The following is a 19049-nucleotide window of genomic DNA, read 5'->3' as shown; positions in this document are numbered from 1 at the left end:
GCGGGTGCTGCTCAGCTGGGCTCGGCTTGTTCCCAGGCTCTGGCCTCGGGGTCTAACCGACCACACCTTTAGCTCCTCCATTCCGAGGCTGTCCCTGGTGCTACGGCCAAGGCCGTGGACTCGGACCGGTGAGAACGCCAGCTCTGCCTCCTGCAGGCGGACAACCCCGGCAGCAGGAGAGCAGCAGCAGCAGCTGCCTCGGGACTGCAGCGGGGATGAAGGGTGGGCCCGGGCGGGGGGAACGCAGGGAATTATGACTATTATGTCCCCGGGGGCGTGCATCCAGACACCGTCCCCCTCCTAACCCCGCGCAGGTCAGGTACCTCACACACGTGCCCCTTCAAGAATCGCGGGAGGCCCGAGGGGCGGCCGGGCCGGGCCGGGCCGGGCCGGGCAGGGCCGGGCCGCCGGGCGGCGGGTGGACAGCGGGCGGCAGCCGCATTTCCGGGCGGCCGAGCCGGAGCGGGGGCGGGGTAGCCCGGCCTGCGCTGGCCGCGGTGTGACGCGCCCCCTCATTTGCATGCTGTGCGCCGATTGGCCGCGGCGCCGCGGGGCCCAGGGGCTGGCCCCCTCCCCCTCCCGCCGCAGCGGCGGCAGCAGCTGTTCTCGGTGTAAACAAGTCGCGGCGACTGTGAACCGGGCCGGGGTGGGGGACGGCGCCCACCAGGGCCCCCCACTCCCAGGCCAGCCACCCCGGCGGACCGGGCTCCCGCGCGCCCAGGCGAGGTGAGGCCCGCATCCTCAGGGCTGCGCGTCGCCCCGAGCCCCGCCCCGCCAGCGAGGACTGTCCCCTTCCCCGGCGCCCGCCCCCCACCCCGCGCCCCAGGTGAGCCCCGGGTCTCAGGTAAGGCTCCGCGATGCAGGTAAGAGCCCCTCGGCATAGACGAGGTTCGGCGTCCCCAGGTAAGAGCTCCTCCCCCCTCGGTGACCCTCCAACTTCAGGGAGGCCCCAGCCTCCTCCGGGTGCGGGACCTTTTCCCCAGGTGAGCTTCCTGCACGGTACATGCAGCCGCCCCCCAGCTCCGCCCTCCGCAGTTCACATGAGGTCCTAACGACCATCCAATTCCTAGCCCCCTCCTGCTTCCCTAAACAGAACTGACAGCTCACCCACCCTAAAGCCCCTTCCTCCAGTTTCAGTTGCCAGGTCAGCTGGGGTGAGGCTGAAAGCAGGTGGGTGACTCATTTTGGGCTCCTCCTAGCCTCAGTTTCCCCAATGATGCAACTTGAGGCCTCTTCAGTGAGTCAAAACTGAGCCAGTTCTGGCCCCTGGAGAGGCTGCTGGCTCTGGGGAGAGGAGACAGCAGCCAAGTGTGACACAGAGAGTCCCCGTGGCCCTGGGCGTGCCTGCTTGTGTGTGGCTGGGGTCCTGACAATACACTCACTCCCTCCCCAACAGGCACTGGGCTCCCTCTGCTCCCCGTGGGCCGCTCCCCGCGTGGGGCCACTGCCCCTGGCCCCCGCCATGGTGCGGATTTCAAAACCCAAGACGTTTCAGGCCTACTTGGATGATTGTCACCGAAGGTATAGCTGTGCCCACTGCCGTGCTCACCTGGCCAACCACGACGACCTCATCTCCAAGGTAACCGGATCACAGTTGGGGCTGGAATGGGAGGCTTGAGGGCTGCTTGGTAGCTCCCCGCCAATAACCCTGACCCCCTCTTCTCTCCCTTTCCTTAGTCCTTCCAGGGCAGTCAGGGGCGTGCCTACCTCTTCAATTCCGTGTGAGTATTTGTCCTCCTGTCTTTCTTTTCCTGACCTCTGTTGTGACCTGTGACCCATGGCATCATGCTGAGACTCTCAAAGCCCCCTGGTTCAGGCAAGAAGCTAAGGACAGGCACAGTTGGATACAAGCTAGAGGTGGGCTTTGTGATGGCGGGACCCTCCCTGGGACTGCCCCCATGTCCCCACAGGGTGAACGTGGGCTGCGGGCCAGCCGAGGAGCGGGTGCTGCTGACAGGCCTTCATGCTGTCGCTGATATCCACTGCGAGAACTGCAAGACCACTTTGGGCTGGAAATATGTGAGTCAGTGACCTCTGACCCCAAGCTAGCTTTTGACATGACCTCACATCACAAGCAGTCATCTGATCATCTTTCAGAGTGTATGGGCCCAGCTCACACAAGTCAAACAGTCTTTTCCTCCCCTGACCATGTTCTCATCTCTCACATCCCACAAAGGCGTTTTTTCCCCCTCTTAACCCATCTGTCTCCTCACAGGCACAAGCGCCCCATTTTAGAGATGATATAATCAGAATTACCATTTATTAAATCCTTATTGTTATGTGCATAACAACAGTCATGACCACAATCCTGTAGGTAGAGTCTACTTATCTTCACAGAAGAAGGAAGGCTCAGGGAGGTTAGGTAACTTGCCCAAGGTCACACATCCAGCCAGTAACATAATAGGGACCAGAATCCGACTTCGTTTTGTTTTTAACTCCAAGCCCTTGACCCCAGCTTCTGTTACCACTCCGAGGATCAGAGAAGTTGCCCTAGACCCCACAGCAACACAGAGCCTCGGTCCATGTGCCTCCTTTTCCACTGCCCTGGTTACCAGGGCTGCTGCCCAGGGTCTGATTTCACTGCTCTGAGTTTCATTTCCTTACCTGGCATGGAGGATAAAGCCACCACTTGGCACCCAAGACTGTTATGGAGATCAGATTAGATGCAGCAAAAGAAGATGCTCTTGGGAAACGGCAGTTGCTTGGAGCTGTGGGGCCTTGGTGATGTGGATGCCCCAGGCAGAGACAGGCAGGCAGCCCTGACCAGAGTTCACCCCGGGCCCTGCCGCAGACTGGCTCTGTGTACCTGTGCCGGCGGCTTGGCCTCCCTGGAACTTTGTAAAATAGAGAGCTGGCCAGTTCAGAGGTCAAAAACTCAAGTGCTTGCAGGGCCAAGCAGATACTGTGGTTCTGCAAAGGGGGCAGCATGGATTGTGGGCCAAGGAAGAGGCAGCCTGTGCCATACGGAGTCAGCACAGCCTGCCTCTGTGGTAGTATTTCAGTTATTTCTGTTAAACTCTCTGTTGGCCGAGAAACACGTGTAGGCCAAAACTGGCACTCAGGCTACCAGTCTGTAATCCCTGGGTCCGGTAGACACTTCCGTATCCTCATTGTCGGAGCCAACAGTAGTCCTTTAGAAAGTGCCCATTATTCAGGGAGCTGTCGACCCCATTAGTGAGAACTCGGCCCTGCCACTTACCAGCTCGGTGTCTGTGGGCAGATGGCTTGGCTTCTCTGGGCGACAGTTTCCACAGATATGAAATAGGGCCCATCATATCCATGCCCCAACCTCTGTCCCTGCTGGGAAGGCCCTTGCTCCAGGGATGACGGCCTCTCCCCTCCTTTTAGGAACAGGCCTTCGAGAGCAGCCAGAAGTACAAAGAGGGGAAGTACATCATTGAACTCAACCACATGATCAAAGACAACGGCTGGGACTGACCCCCACTCTTGCCGCATGTGGCTCCAGCCCGGCCTGGCCGCCAGGGGGCGCCACTGGCTTCCCTTCTCTGCCGGAAGGGAGCTCTGGACCTGCAGAGCCCCTGCAGAGGAAGGATTCGGCTCCTGTACATATATTTTATTGCATGCACTGTGACCTTGGGGGTGGAGATCAGAAGGTGGACGACACCACCACCCCCACCTCCCTGCGATCTGGCTGGCTTGGATCTCATTTTTTAACCTCTTCCTGCCCCGCCTACCCTATAGATATGGCCTGTGTGCTGTTCTCTTAGCCCAGTGCAGCATCTGCCCTGTGAACTCCTCCCACTGGGCTCCTCTTACCGCACGCGTGTCCCCTCCCCTACCTAGTCTGTAGCGTTTGTATATAATAAAACAATGAAGCGGAGACGGCCCCAGGCTTATGTGGAATCGGGAAGGGGGAACTCAAGTGCAGAATCCTGCCTCTATAGACCTGTTCCCTTCTGAGCCCCAATGGGGCAGCAGGTAGGGAGGCACCGCGGCTAAAGGTGGGAGTCTCCGCTCCTGGGACCTGGGACGGGTCTCACTGCCCGTGATTCCGGGGCCCACTCTGGCTCCCTAGACCTTGATCTCGGCTGATCATCTTCTCAACTTTAGCGTTTTGCCACCACTAGGCGGCCCCAACGGCATCTCTCAATCTTCTCTGCGGCTAAGTTGGCGCTGTGTCTGCTGGGAAGTGTAGTTCCCAGGGTTCCCCGGCACGGGACTTTCTGGAAAACCCAGGCACCAGCCAGAAGGAGGCTGTAGAGCTGGGGAGATCTGTACACTTTTGAGACTTGAATGAGGGTGGAGAATGCGAACCAGGAAGGGCTCCAGGGTTCGGCCCTCGGCTGCGGACTCCAGTGCCCAGTGTAACGATACGCTCAGGCTCCAGCCCTCCAGCCCGCTCGTTCCCTCCCTTCCTGCTTCATCCCTCCAAGCCCCATCCTCCAAGTGAGGGTGGTGGGGTCACCTGATAGGAAAGTCTGAGCAGCCAAGGTCTGCCCCAGGACTCCAGGCTCCATCCCAGGGTGCAGGCCCCGCCCCCTCAGTAGCTTATCCCTAGCTGGGGCTCCCCCCGTGGGAACGGGGACCAGCTGGCCGGAAGCGCCAAACTGCGTCCCTGTCCAAGTGCCGGGGATCAATCAGGCCGAGGAGTTAATTATGTAATGAGGGGCAGGGGGTCGAGGCTAATGAAGCCTGCGGGGGAGGGTGCCAGGTATCCGGCCCCCTCTTGTACCCCTTCCAGGCCCCAGGGGTCTCCACCCCAGCCCAACTCCAGGGCCCCAAAGAGGGAGGGGCTGTGATCCTGGGTCTGGAAGGGGCTGAGCTGTGAGCTATAAAGGGGGCATCTCCCAGCACCAGGGCACTCTAGGCAGCCAGACCTGAGGCCAGACAGGACTACTCCATGTATCATCCAAGAGAGTTGTACCCCTCCCTGGGGACCGGCTACCGTCTTGGGCCCCCCCAGCCAGTGACCGAGTCCAGCTTCCCGCCTGCCCTGGCAGAGGGTTACCGCTACCCTGGTGAGCTTTGGGAGGAGCTCCTACGCAGGGATTGAGGGTTGCTGTGGACCTGGGCTGGCTCCTCATTCTCCCCCCATCTCCAGATTTGGACACTCCCAAACTGGATTGCTTCCTCTCCGGGATTGAGGCTGCTCCCCGCACCCTGGCGGCTCCCCCACCTCTTCCCCCTCTGCCCCCAGCCCTGGGCACTGAGCCGTCTCCTCCGGCCCCAGAGGCCCTTCATTCACTCCCTGGAGTCAGCCTGAGCCTGGAGAACCAGGAGCTGTGGAAAGAGTTCAATTCTGTGGGAACAGAGATGATCATCACCAAAGCTGGGAGGTGAGGGGGCTGGGCCAGGGTCAGAGGACCCAGTGTGTTCCTGGTGGGGGTCTCTTGGGAAAGGCGGAATTCCTGGTGATGGGGCTAGTTTGAGGGTTTCCAGGGGGGCTAGAGCTCTGCCTAAGTTCAGAATGTGATTGTGGTCTGGGCCAGGGGTTACTCAGTGACTGATCAGGGGTCATGTTGCGGCAAAGGTCTGTGGCTGGTTTAGGGACCAACCTAAGGCAAGAGGTCAGTCTGGGCCATGTCCAGAAAGTCTGGCTGGATCATAGCTTAGTATGTGGCCTAGATCAAGGGGTCAGTCTATGGCTGGAGTTGGGCTTCAGACTATAACTAGAGTCAAGGGCCAGCCAGTGGCCAGCATCAGGGAAGTCTGGTTAGGATCAGGTTAGCATTGGGGTTTGTCCATACATGACTAGGTCCAGGGTCACCTTGGAGGCAGCGATCTGGTCAGTGTGTGGCCTTGTGGAAGTCTTTATCTAGGCCAGGAACTTGGGCCCTGGCATGGTATCTTCTGCTCCATTGAAAGCAGGGTTGGGATTTTGTGTGTATGTGTATGTGCTTTTTGTTTGTTTGTTTGTTTTTTTGTTAATTCTCACCAGAGGCCATTTTTTCCATTGATTTTTAGAGTGGAAGGGAGAGGGACAAACATCAATGTGAGAAACACAACTGGTTGCTGCCTCCGACACGCATCCAGATCAGGGCTGGGGATCAAACCTGCCACCCAAGTACATGCCCTTGACCAGGAATCAAACCTGAGACCCTTTGGTATGAGGGCCAACACTCCAACCACTGACCCACACCGGCCAGGGCTTTTTTTTTTCCTTCCCTGAAGCAAGTTTGTCCAGTGGCTGTAGATTCTGGTGCTGGAAATCAGGGTGGAGAACAGAGAGGCTCCTGGCAAGATTTCCAGGAGAAAAGTGTGACACCCCAGCTTCTGCAAATGAGTTGGAAGGGCCCGGAGTCAGGGTTGCGAGCTCTGCTTCAACCTCTGTGACCCTGATCAGATCACATCACCTAAGCTGTCTCTCATGTTGCCCATCTAGAAAATGGGATGACACAAGCTTCCAGCCCTACCCTCCGTTCTAACTCCAGCTCGAATGTTTCCTGACAAACCTCTGTGAGCTGGTGGCTCTGCTCCCGTCAGTCCTGTGCCTGCTGTGGCTGTTGGGTAGCTCAAGGCTCTCCTGTCTTCTCCCCCATCCAGACGCATGTTCCCTGCTTGTCGAGTGTCAGTCACTGGCCTGGACCCTGAGGCCCGCTACCTGTTCCTTCTGGATGTGGTGCCAGTGGACGGAGCTCGCTACCGTTGGCAGGGACGGCGCTGGGAGCCCAGCGGCAAAGCCGAGCCCCGCCTGCCTGACCGTGTCTACATTCACCCCGACTCCCCGGCTACCGGTGCCCACTGGATGCGGCAGCCTGTGTCTTTCCATCGCGTCAAGCTCACCAACAGCACACTGGACCCTCATGGCCACGTGAGGCCCCGGCTGGGATCCCAGGCTGGGGGTTGGGGTTGGAACCCAGGGCTAGGGGTCACTTCTGTTTCTTCCCTCCCAGCTGATCTTGCACTCCATGCACAAGTATCAGCCCCGCGTACACCTAGTGCGGGCCGCACAGCTTTGCAGCCAACATTGGGGGGGCGTTGCCTCCTTTCGCTTCCCCGAGACCATGTTCATCTCTGTGACAGCCTACCAGAACCCACGGGTGAGTGACCCTGCTTGAGGGGGGTGGGCGGTGGTACCCTGCCTCAGCTGCAGGAGCTTTTGACTCTGGATATGTGCCCCCAGATCACACAACTGAAGATTGCAGCCAACCCTTTTGCCAAAGGTTTCCGGGAGAATGGCAGAAACTGTAAGAGGTGGGCACCGTTCATTCATTCAACAAATGTTTATTAATTCCCCTCTATGTGCACATAGTGGGTGATTAATACACATTTAATGGTAAATAAAAACATTTATTCATTCATCGATTCAACAAATACTTATTTAGCACCTATGTACCAGGCACAGTTCTAGGCACTGGAGAAGCATCAGTAAACGGGACAAATGAAAGCCCTGTCCTCATGGAACTAATACTCTGGCGGGCAAAGTGGACAACTAAACAAGAGAAATAATATATGTTAGGGATAAGTTCTAAAGACAGAAGAAAGCAAGGAAGGAAGAATTGAAGTATTTATCAGATAAGAGGCCTGGAAAGGCCTCACTGAGAAGAGACCTTTGAGAAAAGACTGGACAGACTGTGGGAGGGAACCATGTGGCTATTTGGGAAAAGCATGCCGAGTGTGGAACCAGCATGTGCAAGGGCCCCGAGGTGGGAACATACCCGTGATTGGAGGGGGAGGTGGAGACAGATTATGTTCAACAGCAAAGGTTTAGTTAGGACTTTGGCTTTTATTCCGAGTACAGCCCTGAGCTGGTCCTTGCCTTGAAGGCAGAAGAGACAGACATTAATCAAGATCACCCTAACAAATGTTAACAGTGTGACTATTATATATAAATGTCACCTGGGAGGGCATGTTGTGCTGTGGGAGGTCAGAGGACCTCCTGGAGGAAGTTATGCCTGAACTGAGACAAGGATGAGTTAAGCAGGTGAACAGGGGACAGAAGAGGAGACTGAAAGGCAGCTAGTGAAGATGGGCAGAGCAAGGTGGGATGAGCCTCGTAGCTTGGGAAGTTTCCATTTATTCTAAATGCAATAGGAAACCACTGGAAAGTTCTAAGTGGGGAATAAGTCCCAGCTTTACTACTTTCTAGTTATTTAATTCTCTGGCCTTTAGTTCCTTCATCTGAAAAATGGGTATAATAATGACACCTGGTAGGGTGAATGTCTGGCACCTGGTGATATTATCATCACTATCATCACTGTATCTCCCAGGGAGCGAGATGCCCGTGTTAAGAGGAAACTGCGGGGCCCAGAGCCAACAGCCACAGAGGCCTATGGGAGTGGAGGTGAGTCTAGTCCCAATGGTGATGGGGCCAGGCCTGAGATGCTGATCCTCCTTAGCCCAACCTGGTTCTTTTGTCTCCCAAGATGCACCAGGTGGTCCCTGTGACTCCACACTGGGCGGGGATGTTCGTGAGTCAGATCCAGAGCAGGCCCCGGCGCCCAGGGAAGCTGCCCCTGCCCCAGCTCCTCTGTGTGGTGGCTCGAGTGCTGAGGCCTACCTTCTGCACCCTGCAGCTTTCCATGGGGCCCCCAGTCACCTTCCAACCAGGTGAGTGGGAAAGGGCTGGGCTGTTCCAGTCTGGGGGTCCCTCTCCAATGTTCTGACACCTTTTTCCACTTCAGGAACCCCAGCTTCCCTCAGGCTCCAGACTCGGGGCGCCCAGCCCCCTACTCAGCTGCATTCCTAGAGCTGCAGTCTGGGCCCGGAAGCTCAGGATACCCAGCAGCTGCACCCCCAGCACCCTTTGCCTCGCATTTCCTCCAAGGGGGCCCCTTGCCCTTACCTTACCCTGGGGCCTATCTGGATATGGGCTCCAAACCAATGTACTGAGCCACTGCCAGGCCCCTCTGCCTCCCTCAGTCTTCCATCACAAACTTCCAGCTCCCTTCCCCCAGGCTGTAGCCCCCTCACTTCCATTGACCCCATCCCCCACACCAAATGGCTGCCTTGGGCCTCCTCCACCCCACTTCACACTTTGACTTCATTCCCACCCCCCTCTGGCTTCAAAGCTCTGGCTAAGCTGCTGGGAGTCCAGCTGGGGCCAGCTTCCCCTCCCAGGCTCTCACCTCCGTGTGAAGAGAGGGAGGTTCTGCCTGGCCAAATGGGGCCTTGGACCAGCACCACCAACTCCTGGCTTCACCCTTGGGCTCAGCTAGTCATGATTTCCTTGCCCCAGTGCGAGCCACACCAGAGTATTTTTGTTAATAAAACTCAAAAGACATCAGTGCTCTGGAAACATTGGGCTAATGGTGTTTGGCCCTGGGAGGGACTGGGTGAGCAAAGGTTCTGTGGGGAGACCCCGGCCCCTGATCTAGACTTGCCATTTCCAGCTGCTTGATTTTGTGTGTGTAAATCCACTTGCTCTGGGCCTGGTTCCTCTTCAAGAAAACAGGGGAAGCAACATCCTGACACTCACTGTTCTGAGAATTAATCAGGCCGTCTCTGAGAGCCTGGCCCTCTACCTCGCGCTCAGGAGCGGTCACTGTCAGTGGATGGATCAGGAGGCTCTGGGCAAGTGAGCTGGCCTGCGCCTCACCTTCCTGGTGGGGTCCATCCCAGGTCCCAGGCAGCAGCACTACTCATCCCCAATCAAGTCTGACACAAATCCAAAGACCGTAGTTCTTCTATTAGATTTTTTTCTTTTTCTCAAAATTTTTATCTAAAAACAAACCAAAAAAAATGAAAAAAAGAAAAACAAAAATTATTGGAAACTTCATGGTTCAGGTGGGGAGAAAGGAGAGGAGCGTGGAGCTCAGGCTCCGAGCCTCTCCAGAGACAGTCCTCACCCTCAAAGTGCCCTCTCTGAGGGAGAGCAGAGCTGGGGACAGCCCCCCATGCCCAGCCTCCATCTGGAGAAGAGGGTAGAGTCACAGTGGTCCAAGGGCCAGAGAGACTGGGGGGCGGGGGGCAGAGGCCAAAGGGGTCACAGGAAGTAGTCCGCCACGGGCTTCTTGGAGGGGATGCCCCGCGTCTCTTGGGGAGCAGCCTCAAAGATGATAAAATCTTTCTGGAGATGCTCATCCAGCTCCAAGATGGCGGCCACATTCCCACAGCTGCAAGTCGGGAGGGCGAGGGCGGCAGTTAGAGTGTGTCAGCCTGGATCCCACCCCCCACCGTGACCTCCTGGCCCAGGCAGCTCACCGGTAGCAGTAGTTGGGTGCCGACCACACAGTGAGCACAGTCTCGTTGAAGTGCCACTTGTAACCTTCCATCACCAGCTGGTGGGCACGGCAGATCATGTCAATGTCGTTGGCTGCATTGAACTGAGCCACCACGTCACTGCCAAACAGGTAGCCAGCCCCACGGGGGCTCACACCCCAGCCTGTTGTGTCTGAGGCAGAAGAAGGCAGAGATGGGGAGAGGTGGCCTCAAGGCATCTGACCGCCCACTGCCCTTCCAAGGAGAATATCCTGTTCCCACCCCACCCCACCCCCACCCGCCCCCCATCAGGCCTGTGGGGCAAGAGGACAGGGCCTGATGGTGTTCCGGGGGTTTCTGGGGGACAGGGCTGCAAATGTTGAAGCAGGTAAGCTCCAATGAGGAGACTTTCCTGACAGTTGGAGTCCCCTCAATCTGAGTGGCCATGCAAGTTACTGTCCAAATAGGTACACGGGTGAATGAAGGGAGCCGCTTCTAAGAGCCACGCCACATAACAGGTGTGAGCAGGGGCTGCCACAGCTGGGCGGGGAGCACTAACAGGGCACTGGGCATGGCAGGGGGCGAGTGGGGACTGTCTTATGGCAGAAGGAGCCCTGGACTGGTACCTTGGCTTTCAACCTCAGCCCTGCTCCATACTAGCTCAGTCCTCCCCAAAATGAGGGGTTCTCAGGGGCCGATCCTTATAAGCATCTGACCTCTGCAAAAGCCCCTTCGCATGCAGGGAGCCAATGATTTTGTCCTAAACAAGCCTCTGACACACAGGCCCTAATTCCACCCGAGCTCAAAGCACCCAGCCACCCATGCCCCTGCTCTGAGAGTGCCAGCCAGTGCAGGTCACGGACAGACGCCAGTGAAGACCAGCCCCCTTTACTCTTCCCCAAACACACCTGGTCTGAGTGTCCCTTCGAGGTACCTGCTTTAACCAAAGGACTCAGTGTCTCAGCAAACTAAGGATAAAGCCTGGCTGCCCTGCCCCACCTGCCCTCACCTTCAGGGTCAGACCAGAGCAGGTCACACATGGGCCCATCATGAGGCACCTCCTGCTTTCGGTCAATCGTCCGGATCTGGTCAAGGGTCTGGATGGAGGGGGAGAGGCCCCCGTGCACGCAGAAGATCTACAGGGGAGAGCAAGGCAGGAGGGAAGGGAGGCTGAGGCCCCGCGCCTCTCCCACCTCTCCCACCCCCACGGAGCCCTGGGCAGCCTACCTTGCCATCAATGATGGCTGACAAGCTGAGGTAGTCAAAGATCTCGGTGCAGTAGCGCCACACGGTCACCGAGCCATATTTACGCAGGCACTCGTCATAGAAGCCGTAGACCTGTGTGATCTGACGGCTCTCATGGTTGCCCCGGATCAGGGTGATTCGATCAGGATAGCGAACCTGAAAGTAACCACCACGCTAGGACTGGGGTCCAGGCTCTCTCTCTCCCTCCTACATCTCCTGACATCTGTCAGCCCCACTCCATCCTCATCGCCACCCTGGCCCAGATTCATGCCATCCCTTGCCTGAATGGTGTTGCACCCACCTCATAGGCTCCCAGCCCTCCTTCAGAAAATACCAAGCGCTCCCCCCCCCTTCCCCGGGGCATCAACTACACACCTAAAGGCTCCTCTTTCACCTACCAGATAGAGACCAAGACCTTAGCCAGGCATCCAAGGTGCTTTGTCATCTGGCCCCTTACAACCTCTCTCCCACCAGTGGATGTTGTATCCTGTTGAACTCAACTCCTTGTCACTTTCTGAACAGACTGAACCTCTATTCCCTCCCCTACAATGCCACCCCTCTGACCTCATCCTCCAGGGGCCCAATCAGGTGCCCCCAAGTCAAGGAAAGCTTCTGTGACCACCCTTGCCAAGCAGAATCTGTCATCACCAGCAGCACAGCTCAGAGTTGGGGGTGGATGGAGCAGGAGAGGAGGGCGGAAAGGATGCAGACAGGTCAGGCCTGAGGTGGCCCAGGTTTGGGCTCCAGAAGACAGCAGTCCCACCTTAAGTGCCAGCAGCAGGAGGAACGTTTCAACGCTGTAGAAACCACGATCCACAAAGTCCCCCATGAAGAGGTAGTTGGTCTCAGGGACGTCGCCACCCACCTGGGGGGAGGGAGAAGGTCCTAAACTGTCCCCTACTCAGTCAAGTGGAAGCCCTTCTTTCACAAAGGGCCCACCTAACCAGAGGCCTCTCGCCCCCACTCCACTCACCACATTCAAAGCTTTCCCTCTCAAAGGGGCCTTCCAGTCCCCTCCAGGTCACCTTCCCCAGTGCTGACCCACACTCACTCTGAACAGCTCCTTGAGGTCATAGAATTGTCCGTGAATGTCACCGCATACCTGGGAAGGGAGAAGGTGTGTGGGACTCACCATCTAAAAGCCTCTGCTCCCAGGGGATATCTTCAAATTACCACTCTCTGCTTCTCAGGGCCCAAACCTCCTCTCCCCCCCCCAAGTTAGCCTGGTCTGGAATCAACCTCCATCCCACAGTGAATGCCAACTATTCTCTGGGCAAGAGCTAGAGCCACGTCTTTTCAGACGTGCGGCTCCTGCAGGACCTGGCCCCTGCTTTCCCTGCTCCCCTCAAGGTACCCAGAATGAAGTTCCTGACAACAAAGAACATATAGAAACATGTGGAATAGAATCACTTACCAAATTAAGGGTCCTTCTGCCCTGGCCAAGAGCATCTCTCCAACAAATCAAAAGACCCTTCCTGGAACTTCCATTTCTTATAGCGGGGGGCCTTGAAGATGGGGCTCCCAGGGATGAGGGAGCCCACAAGACCACAGCGAATGTCTATATGCCTAAAAAACCACGCTAGGCTTCGGAGGGACAGAGGGTACTCACTGTGACTGGCGAGTCCACCCTCTGCACGTTGCTCTCCTCTACCAGGATCTCTCTGGAGACAGAAGAACAGGGTCACCACAGCCAGGCCAGCCCAGCCCAATTCCTGATCTTTTTTTGGGGGGGAGGGGAGGATATGCGGCAGTCCTTGAACCTCTACAGGGCAGGAGTGAGGTGTGCAATTTCCCCAGGAAAGGCTGACCACAGCCCTCACTGCTCAATACCCTCCGTGGTTCCCTCACTGCCCACAAGCCAAAGCCTGAACTCTTGTTCTAGCTTTCAAAGCCTTCCCCGCTCGGCTGTGCCTGTCCCAGCCTTGACCTCCCAACCCTCACCCTCCACCGCTTCCTCTCATGCATCCCGCACTCCCAGAAAACAGATCTCTGCACAGAGCCCTCTGCTCCCTGCACTGCTCGCTCAGCCTGGAGCGCTTGCTGCAAGGCTGTGCCCTTGGCGGAGCTCCTACAGCCCTCTCCACCCCTCACAGGGGCCTTCTCCCAGGCTGTCTAAGGGCACCCGGGGCTTGCCCTGGGCAGGCCAGTCACCAAAGTGATCTTCAAAGTGATGTGTTGTTGCTTTTTTTCATTATTTAGTTAGAGAAAGTGAGGACTTCATTCTTTCTTCTTTCCTTGCAATGCAGTCTGACATAAGTGAGTGAACATGACATGAAACCACTGTCAGGCTCAGACACCCAATTTTAGAACCAGATTTCCAGATTTCATCCTTGATGATAATAGCAGCGGTGAACATTCCAGTTCACACCACACGCCAGGTCTCTAGTATGAGCTTTGCATGGATGCCGCATGCAATCAAAGCACTGCCCTCAAAGGCAGGCACTGTGATGGCTCCCACTTCTCAGATGAAGAAAATGGTTGAAGTCATACAGGTGGGACTTGAACCAAAGCAACCTGGCTCCAGGGTCTGAGTGCTTTCATCAAGCCACTCCGAAGTGGCCCAGGACTTGCTCAGCCCTGACTGACAGTCTCCCGACTCCGGGTTTCCTATAGGTCCCTCAGGGCACGCTGCATGACAAAGGCAGCTCCAAGGAGGTGTGCTTTGCTTTCTAGGAATGGGAGGGAGAGGCACTGGCTGTAGTCTGGGGGCCCTGCAGCAACCAGGATCTCCAACCTGTATTGCATCTCGTGTTGAAAATCGTTCCTCATCAACTGCTTATAATGGCCTTTCCAACTGACTGGGGGAGCTTCTTTTCATCCCCATCTGGCAGGTAAACAACCGAGGCTCAGAAAAAAGGGGCAGGACCAAGGTCACAAAGCTGGAGAGTGTCTGAACTGGAATCGAGGAGCCCAACTTCCTGAGAATTTATGCCAGCCTCTCCCAGACTCCGGGTCAAAACGTCACCTCAGTGCCAGGAGGACCCCAGCATGGTCTGGAATCGAGATCCGGCCTCTGACCCCGTCTCTTCACCAGCAGCACATCACCAGCCCTCTCAGGGATCGCACCTGCTCACCTTTACTTCCCAGCTAACGCTGCCTTTATAAGCGCTCACCAAAATGCCAGGGCCTGCCTCTGGATATGAAGAATCTCATTTGAGTTTCATGATGATTTCAAAGACTTGGAGAGGTCAAGTGACTTGACCAGGGTCATACTGTTCAGCAATGGAATTCGTACTGAAGACCACCTGATTCAAAATCCCCTGCTCTTCGAATATGCTGACTTTTTAATAAGAGCAAGTTCAGCTCACACACTTCAGGCCTCTGTAATTCCCGGAGTTCGAGTCTGTATACTCTGAGCAAGCCCAAGCTGTCAACACTACCAGCCTTGGCCTGGGTCTCTGGTGGGTCCCAGGAGGCCACGGTGCCAGAACTGGCCCTCCTTCAGACTGGGCCTGGGATAATACTGGCCAACTCAAGCCTAATACCTCCTAGCTCTGTCTCAGTTTCAGCTGCACATGACCTTGCCACCCCTCAGTCCTCTGAGCTCTGCTGCCTCTCACAGTCTGTCTCTGCCTGGCTGTCCATGAGCATGGAGCGCAGTAAAAGACCTGGATGCAAAACCAACCTCCCCTCCCACCATCTGTCAGAATGTGGGCAAGACATTATCTTCTCTAGGACTCAGATTTCTCTTCGGTGAAATACCCGCTCCTGCCCTGCCTATTCCGTAGGGCTGCTGCAAAACACAACGGTGACTGAATATATAACTTCTCTGTTAGTCCGCAAACTCCACCATGCTTCCCAAGCTTTAGCTATCACCACCACCAAAATGATCCAGGTCCTACGGGGGCAGAGAAGACATATGGGAAAAAGAATGGTGCCAGGCAGCAATTGGTTTAAATTCCTAAAAATGCCATCAAGACAGAGGAAGCGGACAAAACATGGAAGAGCCACAAACAAGCATTTAAAAAGGGGCCTTGCCTGTTCACCAAACCCACACAGGCCCTGTCTGGGGGCTAGAGTGTCTGGGGTGGGAGGGAGCCAGGCAAAGAGCCTGTCGGCCACAGGCTCGGAACCCAGCTCTGCCACTCTCTCTCTGGGGGATCTTAGTCAAGTCACTGTGCCTCCAGGAGTCACAGCCGCCGTTCTGTAAAACGGAGCAAACAATTCCAGCCTCACAAGATTGCTGTGGGGAGGAAGTGGATATAATTCTTTGCCAGTACAAAGCCCGGCTAATCGTGCTTCTGTTATTCAGTAAATGTAGGGTAATTCTGCTGGCTCTTTTCTCTGTCCTTTTTAAATAGATTTTTATTCATTTCAGAGAGGGAGGGAGAGGGAGATAGAAACGTCAATGAAGAGAAAGAATCATTGACTGGCTGCCTGCTGCACGTCCCCTTCTGGGGATCAAGTCCTCAACCCAGGCATGTTCCCCACCCAGGCAACAAAACGTGACCTCCTGGTTCATAGGCCAGTGCTCAACCACTGAGCCACACCGGCCAGGCTGGCTCTGTTCTCACAAGTCTCCAGCTTGGTGGAAGCCACAGTCAAATAGCACCTCAGAGGAGGCAGGTAACTGGTCTCCTCACTTGCCCACACACCTCAGGGCCTCCAATCTTACTCTCATCCTGCTTGGAATGCCTCCCTCCCTGGCCCTGCTCCCATCAGCTACCCTAATTATTTTCATCTTTCAAGGCCACTTTCTCTTAGACGTTCCCTGACCACTTCAGTCCATATCAGCATTGCCATCGTCCTACGTAGTAATAACAGTGACACCTCAGGGTTGTTGAGCACTCACACTGTCCCAAAGCACTATGCTAACTTCATCCCCAGCACCCACTTACTGACTCTTCACAGCCATCTTACTAAGTACTATTCTTCCCAATTTACAGATGGAAAAAAAAAAAAATGCGTTTCAGAGACCTCAGGGACCACCAACACGGACAGTACGTGGCAAAGCTCAGATTCCAACCTACAGCCGTGCCATTCCAAAGCCGGGGATTTTAATCCCTGGTCATCCTGCTCCCACAGAACTCGAAGCTGGGCCTCCCTTCAGGCCGTGCTCAATTCTCCTCTGGCCTATTTGCTACCATGTCTTAGGCTCCCAACTGCACACGAGGGGACCCCTCTGCGCCTGAAAAGCACAGGACACGGAGAACTGGCTTCAGGCTCCCTCCCTCACTTGGCTGACTCTGAACAGGAGTCCTCATCTGTAAAACGGGGGCAATACTACCCAACTTTAAGGGCTGTTGCTGGAATTTAAAGTATTTTATAATCCAGAGTCTTCAGCTTTCCTGCCTTGCACTTCTGTTCGTGCTGACGTTCCTGTTTGTCATCTCCCTCTGCAAGGCCTACCCGCAAAGGTCAGTTCCCCCAGCACATAGTAGGGGTGTTTCCCTGCGCGTCTTCCGTACTTGCTGTCACTCGCCGCCTCACTGAACACATCACCCCACACTTGGGTGTCTCTGTCCAGGTCTGCCTTCCCCCCTGGCTGCTCCCCGCGGGAAGAGGCCCCTGTCGGCTCTCCTCTGGGAGTGTTTCCCGGACGAGCCAGGCCGAAGTTCTCGGCCGGGCTGCTCGCCGGGCCCTGGCCGCCGCCCCCTCCCGCGCCGGGGCCCCCTCCCGCGCCGGTGCTCACCGGGCCTTGGCGCACAGGGCCTTGACTTCGCTCTCCTTGATGAGCTCGCAGCGCCGCAGCTGCTCGATCTGCCGGTCCAGGTCGCTGATCTCCGCCATGGCCCACCCCGGCGGGTCCGAGCCGGGGCCGCCGCCCCTCCGCGCCGCACAGGGCCCTCCTGGGAGAGGCGAAGCGAGTCGGTGAGAAGGTCCCTCGGGGGTGCCAGGGTGTGTGTGTGGGGGGGGGGAGCAGCTCGATTCCAAGGTTGGCCCGCCCCCCTCACGTCCCACCGCCCCGGCTGCCCCCGCTGGGGTCGGTGGTCTAGGGGGTCCCCGGCCCTTACCGCCGCTGCGACTTCGGCTCCGGCTCCGGGGCTCCCCGCCTTCCTCCTTCCCTCCGCTCCGGGCCGCCGCCGCCGCCGCCGCTTCTACTTCCGGCCCCTCCGCGGAAGCAAAGGAGGCGAGTTCCGCCGCGCGTCGGATGTGGCGTCATACACACCCTGCCCCCGCGCCGCGCCCTCGCCGCCGCCTCCCGGCCGGGGCGGAGGGGAGCGGGACCCGGATGTCAGCCTCGGCCGGAAGTTACTGTGGCCGCGGGGTGCGCTCTCGGGGCCGAGTCACCCCGGCTCCGTTGAGGAGGCTGGAGCCCGGCCGGCTCCGCCGGGGACTGTTACACGCCTTGTTGGCCTGTGTTGGTCGCCCCCCTCCCCCAGTACACCCTGAGGCTGGCACTCGCCTCGCTCACCCGGCAGCCCGTGCTCACAGCCGGGCTCAGGGCACCCCTGAATGCTCTCCACGGGGCGAAGCAGTCTCAGCCCCACCTCTTTCCACGGCCACGGAGGACTCTGCAGGGGAGGACCTCGAAGCTAAAGGCACAAAGTCCACCAGCCATGCCGGCCGACATGGCCTCTGATTCCAGTGGTCCCCTTGACACCCCTCAGTTGCTTTCTGTCTTCAAATTTTATTTTATTTTTTTTTTAAAGGAGGAAACTAGCTCAGAGAGGTTAAGTAACTTGTTCACATTTGCATCGCTAAGAATTTGGGGTTTGAATCAAGGTTAAAATTGGAACCCAGGAAAGCTGTGTTCTAATTTAGCCTCCACCTACCACTTAGCTTTCCAGAATTCACCGTCAGAAGTCCACAGCTCCCTAAGGTGGTATTTGAGTTCCTCTGCTTCCCTGGTCGCTTTTGCTGCAGGCCGAGGAAGCAGCTAGTCCTTGAACTGGTCTTGTACAAGTTGCTCCCTTTTGGAATGTCCTTTTCACTGTCTTCTATTGACCTTCAGTTCTCATTTGCTTTATTTCAGACGTTTCAGAGTTGACGGTAGGCACAGAGTGAGGGCCAGAATCTGCAGGGGCACTAGGAGAGTGTTGATTTTCTATCTAGGCATCATAGACAGAGAAGGAAAGGACCGAGTTCTTAAACTCCCAGAAGGTCCTAGGGTTAATCAGTTCTATATCACGACATGGATTTAGTAGGTCCAGAGAGATCGATTTTTTTTTTTCTCTCTAGAAAGGTGCTCAGACAGGAAAGGGCCCATATCAGGAAATTTGAGAAGTGGCAGGAATATTAGGTCCCTGGTTATGACTAGGATCTTCAACAGTTGAGAATATCTGGTATATTTGCTGCTGCACCCAGACTGAGTGATTGGAGAAGGGTTCGAGGCATGACAGGGTAAGTGCAGGGCCCTCATTCTGCCTCCATGGAATGCAGCAGCTAGAGGCTCAGTTCTTAACCTAGAACCTGAGTTCTGTCTGTGTGTGCATTGTTGAGGTGTTGGAGAGGATTCCAGATTCTTCAAGGGGTTCCACAGCCCAAGAAGACTAAGTAGCCAGTTCTAATCCCATTTCCTATTAAAATGGGAAGACTGACAAGCTCAACAGTGTAGATTAAGGAGCTATGCATTAATACTTTTTTTTTAAATATCTTTTTATTGATTTCAAAGAGGGACAGGGAGAGAGTTAGAAACACCAATGATGAGAAACATTGATCCACTGCCTCTCGCATGCTCCTAGGGGGTTTGAGCCTGCAATGGAAACATGACCTCCTGGTTCCTAAATCGACACTCCACCTCTGAAGCCTAGCAGGGCCCA

At 56.3% G+C, this 19049-nt stretch overlaps 3 protein-coding genes across 5 annotated transcripts; 2 read left to right on the top strand and 1 right to left on the bottom strand.

The window, feature by feature from the left end:
* The first annotated feature begins 571 nt into the window (after window positions 1-571).
* Window positions 572-3841, top strand: YPEL3 (yippee like 3). Of its 2 annotated transcripts, none has more exons than XM_008152865.3 (5): window positions 572-726; window positions 1397-1579; window positions 1678-1721; window positions 1911-2019; window positions 3349-3841. In XM_008152865.3, the coding sequence occupies exons 2-5, from the start codon at window positions 1463-1465 to the stop codon at window positions 3436-3438; spliced, it is 360 nt and encodes a 119-aa protein (XP_008151087.1). In that variant the 5' UTR covers window positions 572-726; window positions 1397-1462; the 3' UTR covers window positions 3439-3841. The 2 variants fall into 2 exon arrangements, with proteins under 2 accessions (XP_008151087.1, XP_008151088.1); XM_008152866.3 differs by lacking the exon at window positions 572-726 and adding an exon at window positions 758-826.
* Window positions 3842-4861: 1020 nt separating this feature from the next.
* TBX6 (T-box transcription factor 6) lies at window positions 4862-9199 on the top strand. The gene is given in 8 exon segments (XM_028127544.2): window positions 4862-5009; window positions 5012-5297; window positions 6505-6772; window positions 6855-7001; window positions 7085-7155; window positions 8172-8245; window positions 8328-8511; window positions 8586-9199. Coding segments are annotated over 8 exon segments (1386 nt in total). The 3' UTR covers window positions 8794-9199.
* Window positions 9200-9582: 383 nt separating this feature from the next.
* On the bottom strand, window positions 9583-17417 carry PPP4C (protein phosphatase 4 catalytic subunit). 2 transcript variants are annotated; one of them, XM_008152862.3, is made up of 9 exons: window positions 17301-17417; window positions 16979-17135; window positions 12956-13007; window positions 12398-12448; window positions 12110-12211; window positions 11329-11502; window positions 11111-11237; window positions 10105-10294; window positions 9583-10016 (listed from the first exon to the last, which is right to left on the bottom strand). In XM_008152862.3, the coding sequence occupies exons 2-9, from the start codon at window positions 17074-17076 to the stop codon at window positions 9887-9889; spliced, it is 924 nt and encodes a 307-aa protein (XP_008151084.1). In that variant the 5' UTR covers window positions 17077-17135; window positions 17301-17417; the 3' UTR covers window positions 9583-9886. The 2 variants fall into 2 exon arrangements, with proteins under 2 accessions (XP_008151084.1, XP_027983347.1); XM_028127546.2 differs by lacking the exon at window positions 12110-12211.
* Between the last annotated feature and the right edge of the window lie 1632 nt (window positions 17418-19049).

This window comes from Eptesicus fuscus, chromosome 4 (assembly GCF_027574615.1).
Source record: "Eptesicus fuscus isolate TK198812 chromosome 4, DD_ASM_mEF_20220401, whole genome shotgun sequence".
Lineage (NCBI taxonomy): Eukaryota > Metazoa > Chordata > Mammalia > Chiroptera > Vespertilionidae > Eptesicus > Eptesicus fuscus.
The sequence above is the reverse complement of the archived record's forward strand: the minus strand, read 5'-3'. Positions and strand labels throughout refer to the sequence as shown.